The sequence below is a fragment of the Barbus barbus genome (genome assembly GCF_936440315.1).
Source record: "Barbus barbus genome assembly, chromosome: 26".
NCBI lineage: Eukaryota > Metazoa > Chordata > Actinopteri > Cypriniformes > Cyprinidae > Barbus > Barbus barbus.
Window position 1 is genome coordinate 20,329,538 of NC_136754.1, and position 4,947 is coordinate 20,334,484.

Consider the following 4,947-nt stretch of genomic DNA (forward strand, 5'->3'; position numbering starts at 1 on the left):
CACTTCATGTGTTCATATGTCTCAAAGCACCACATTTATATATTTGTTTAAGCGGTCGTCTTTAAGCACATTTAAGCGTCTCACGGGCTATCACATCCGGTAGGGGTGAAACCAGCATTGATGCTCATTGCTCCCATTAGTACCTACGCATTTTTACTGATTCATTTACACAGTTGATGACACAATATGATTGAAACCGGTATTGTGTGAAATGATTAGCTTCTTAAGTTTGCATCAGAAAGTAGACAAAAATGTGACCTTGGTGTTGTGAAGTAGGCTACAGTTGCATATAAGAGCAAATGGTGCCTGTGAAAACACCTGAGTGTCATGACTTTTGAGTAATTTACAGTTTTTTCCCTTTTATTCTAATGGTAAAAATATACAGTAAAACCTGTTACCTGACTAAGTTATTTTGTTACAAGATACTGTAACAAATTAAAAAAAAATTATGGAAAAAATAAATGATGTTATATTTTATTATTGATTGCTCTGTGTATAAAATAAAATAAAAACAGTAATATTGTGAAATATTATTATAATTAAAAATAACTTTTTTTTTTATTTTTATTTTAATCTATCTAATTTTTATTTTAATCTATCTATCTATCTATCTATCTATCTATCTATCTATCTATCTATCTATCTATCTATCTATCTATCTATCTATCTATCTATCTATCTATTCACACATACATACACACACACACAAAATATTATTATATAGGCTAATATTTTTTTATAAGTAAAAAGTATGGGGCATTCCCAGAATTCCCTGTGGAAGCAATCACATTTGTTTAGATTTTATTTAATAGATTTGTTTTCTCATATCCTATTATCAGTGGAGAATTTATGTTGCAATTTATGTGATTAAGTTAATGTTTATTAAAATAATTTATTGTTAAATGTGTTACCCTGATGGTGTTTTGGCTTCATGTGCTCTGTTATTATTGACCCCAGTTGCTGGAGAGAGCTCAACGCGCTGCAAATAGAAAAAACACCTGCAAATTAAGAAAACAACTTCGTCAATTTTACAATGCACACGCTGGCCGAGAGAGCTCAACGCGCTGCAAATAGAAAAAACACCTGCAAATTAAGAAAACAACTTCGTCAATTTTACAATGCACACGCTGCAAATGCTCATAACACAACAAAATAAAGAAACGCACTGCAAATAGAAAAAAACACCTGCAAATTAAGAAAACAACTTCGTCAATTTGACAACACACGTGCTACAAATGCTCACAACCAAATAAAGAAACGCACTGCAAATAAAATTCTTTATTTGGTTGTGTTGTGAGCATTTGCAGTGTGTTTCTTTATCTGTTTGTGTTGTGAGCATTTGCAGCACCTGCTGTCAAATTGACGAAGATGTTTTTTTGATTTGCTGGTGCCTTTTCTATTTGCGTGTGTTTTCTGAAGTTGCAGTGCGTTGAGCTCTCTCGGCCACCATAGGAGAGGACAATATTAATAATAACTCAACAAATGGCAACTTGTAATGCTTGTTATGGTAAATTCCAATAATACCTGCAGTTTACTATAAAGTATAACACTCACTCTTTGTTTCTGCACTGCAGGTAGCATCCTCAGTGAGTGAAGCAAGCACTAATGAAGAAGCAATGGTCATTTTCTACAATTTGCTGATAAGGACACGGCAGGTGTGAGTGGGGCTGTGGCAGCTGTAACCGTGACCCTCGCCAATATGGTTTGCAGTGAACAGAGTTCTGGCACATCAGTGCCCAAAAAGGAAACGCAGACCCGCAAGAAGCGGAAAGCCCGTCCTCAGGGTCTGCCTTCTCCAGCCCTCTGCTGTGCATGTGGATTGTGCATTATGTTGGCAGGCATCAACATCACCTTAGTAGGCGCCTTCGCCTTCAGTACGCTTGTGCCCTCTAGCAATCCCCCAATCATCATCGGACCTATACTCCTGCTGGTGGCGTTCTCCTTCTTCGGGGCTTGCTGCATCTGCAGTCGCTTGCCTCCGCCTCAGAGCTCTCGACGGTCCAAAGGAGGTGGCGGTTTGGGATTCATGGGTCGGGGCGGAGGGGGGTTGAGTGGAGGGGCGGCGTTTGAGATTGAGACCAGCGAACACACAATGCAGGACACCACAGCCGTGCAGCTCAGCCCCACCAACTCGCCCTGCTCCTCTCACGCCTCCAGCCCCGAAAGAGAGGCTCCTGCCACCGCTGCCAACGCCACCGTTCCCGCCCCAGAGTACGTCCCTCCACGAGCTTGCAAGCTCTTCACAATGGAGACCAATGGACCCAACTCAGCAGCCTTTTCTGCTTCTACAGGGGGTGGAGGGGCGGTCCGGCTCACTTTGCCGTCAGACTGTGCCGCCACTTAAAGCTGCCAGTTTAGGTCGCTCTCCGGAGAAGGGCTGGTATTACGTTATGTAAATAGTTTTTCAGAGAGGAAGACAAGCACTTAGTGTGAAGAATTATCACAGCTGGCTTGTGCCACGAGGTGCAATAACATTTGAAATGTTCGCATGAATTCAGCGGGTTGATTTTTGGAGTCTGCGAGGCCTATATGCTCCTAATAGAAATGATAAAGGTATGTCGGATGCATATGAAGAGCTTTTGCGTTCTCTTATCCAAAGAGAGAGAGCCTTGAAGGGTGAATCACTGTGGCGTGCTTCACATATTCATACTGTGCCACTGTTACTCAGAGCATTCACAGTTACTGCACTCAAAAGAGACAGAATCAGCTGTTGTGTAAAGATGGCTTTGGAGACGAGCCTGAGAAACAGAACGGAGAAAGACAATACACTTCATGTTGTCATATGTCAGTGCACAGACCAAAAAACAGAGATGTTGTATATTTTCTTTTAAATATTTTCTCGTCGTCATTTTAAATGCTAAAATACACTTGAACAGTAAATTTTTTTGATGACTCTCCCTGGCCAACCTTTTTGGATTTTGTCTTCACTGGATGCTTAAATAAGCCGCGACACTGTGCGAGAGCACTGCCGTTTTTACACGTGATTTAGAAAACGAGGTTGCTAAACAGTGCCATTGTTTGGGTTCAATTCGGACAAATAATTCAAAAGTACTGAAGGGCGGAATAAAAACTTTTTCCATAATCATAGTGCAATTCACCTGACGCAGTGTGGCCAAAATGCACATTTGATGACTGAGCTGTACTCTGTTGATGAATTTAGTTTTTTGTTATTGAGAGTTGTGACATTATTTAACGAACCAACAGCCCATCCTTCTGTGAAGAAAAAGAAAAAAGAGATTAGCCGCAAGCCTTTATTTTACACTGTGGTTTATAATGCTGCCAAGTAAAACGATATTTCTTTCCCTTATGGTTGCCTTATGGTTTTCTCCTTCAAGTATTCCTCTTCTTGTACTTGTTGTCAATACTTGTTGTCTTACGTCAACAATATGGTAATATTCGAGTATACAGGTCATTCTCAAAAAATTTGCATATTGTGATAAAGTTCATTATTTTCTGCAATGTACTGATAAACATTAGACTTTCATATATTTTAGATTCATTACAACACAACTGAAGTAGTTCAAGCCTTTTATTGTTTTAATATTGATGATTTTGGCATACAGATCATGAAAACCCAAAATTCCTATCTCAAAAAATTAGCATATCATGAAAAGGTTCTCTAAACGACCTATTAACCTAATCATCTGAATCAACTAATTAACTCTAAACACCTGCAAAAGATTCCTGAGGCTTTTAAAAACTCCCAGCCTGGTTCATTACTCAAAACCGCAATCATGGGTAAGACTGCCGACCTGACTGCTGTCCAGAAGGCCATCATTGACACCCTCAAGCAAGAGGGTAAGACACAGAAAGAAATTTCTGAACGAATAGGCTGTTCCCAGAGTGCTGTATCAAGGCACCTCAGTGGGAAGTCTGTGGGAAGGAAAAAGTGTGGCAGAAAACACAGCACAACGAGAAGAGGTGACCGGACCCTGAGGAAGATTGTGGAGAAGGACCGATTCCAGACCTTGGGGGACCTGCGGAAGCAGTGGACTGAGTCTGGAGTAGAAACATCCAGAGCCACCGTGTACAGGCGTGTGCAGGAAATGGGCTACAGGTGCCGCATTCCCCAGGTCAAGCCACTTTTGAACCAGAAACAGCGGCAGAAGCGCCTGACCTGGGCTACAGAGAAGCAGCACTGGACTGTTGCTCAGTGGTCCAAAGTACTTTTTTCGGATGAAAGCAAATTTTGCATGTCATTCGGAAATCAAGGTGCCAGAGTCTGGAGGAAGACTGGGGAGAGGGAGATGCCAAAATGCCTGAAGTCCAGTGTCAAGTACCCACAGTCAGTGATGGTCTGGGGTGCCATGTCAGCTGCTGGTGTTGGTCCACTTTATCAAGGGCAGGGTCAATGCAGCTAGCTATCAGGAGATTTTGGAGCACTTCATGCTTCCATCTGCTGAAAAGCTTTATGGAGATGAAGATTTAATTTTTCAGCACGACCTGGCACGTGCTCACAGTGCCAAAACCACTGGTAAATGGTTTACTGACCATGGTATTACTGTGCTCAATTGGCCTGCCAACTCTCCTGACCTGAACCCCATAGAGAATCTGTGGGATATTGTGAAGAGAAAGTTGAGAGACGCAAGACCCAACACTCTGGATGAGCTTAAGGCCGCTATCGAAGCATCCTGGGCCTCCATAACACCTCAGCAGTGCCACAGGCTGATTGCCTCCATGCCACGCCGCATTGAAGCAGTCATTTCTGCAAAAGGATTCCCGACCAAGTATTGAGTGCATAAATGAACATAATGGCCATTCTTTTATTGGTCGGATGAAATATGCTAATTTTTTGAGATAGGAATTTTGGGTTTTCATCTGTATGCCAAAATCATCAATATTAAAACAATAAAAGGCTTGAACTACTTCAGTTGTGTTGTAATGAATCTAAAATATATGAAAGTCTAATGTTTATCAGTACATTACAGAAAATAATGAACTTTATCA

General features: G+C 41.2%; 1 protein-coding gene across 1 annotated transcript; it reads left to right on the forward strand.

Moving 5' to 3' along the window:
• Positions 1 to 1,699: 1,699 nt before the first annotated feature.
• LOC306846376 (transmembrane protein 275-like) lies at positions 1,700 to 2,344 on the forward strand (the record flags this gene model as incomplete). Its single annotated transcript, XM_079379710.1, has 1 exon — positions 1,700 to 2,344. The coding sequence occupies one exon, from the start codon at positions 1,700 to 1,702 to the stop codon at positions 2,342 to 2,344; it is 645 nt and encodes a 214-aa protein (XP_079235836.1).
• Between the last annotated feature and the right edge of the window lie 2,603 nt (positions 2,345 to 4,947).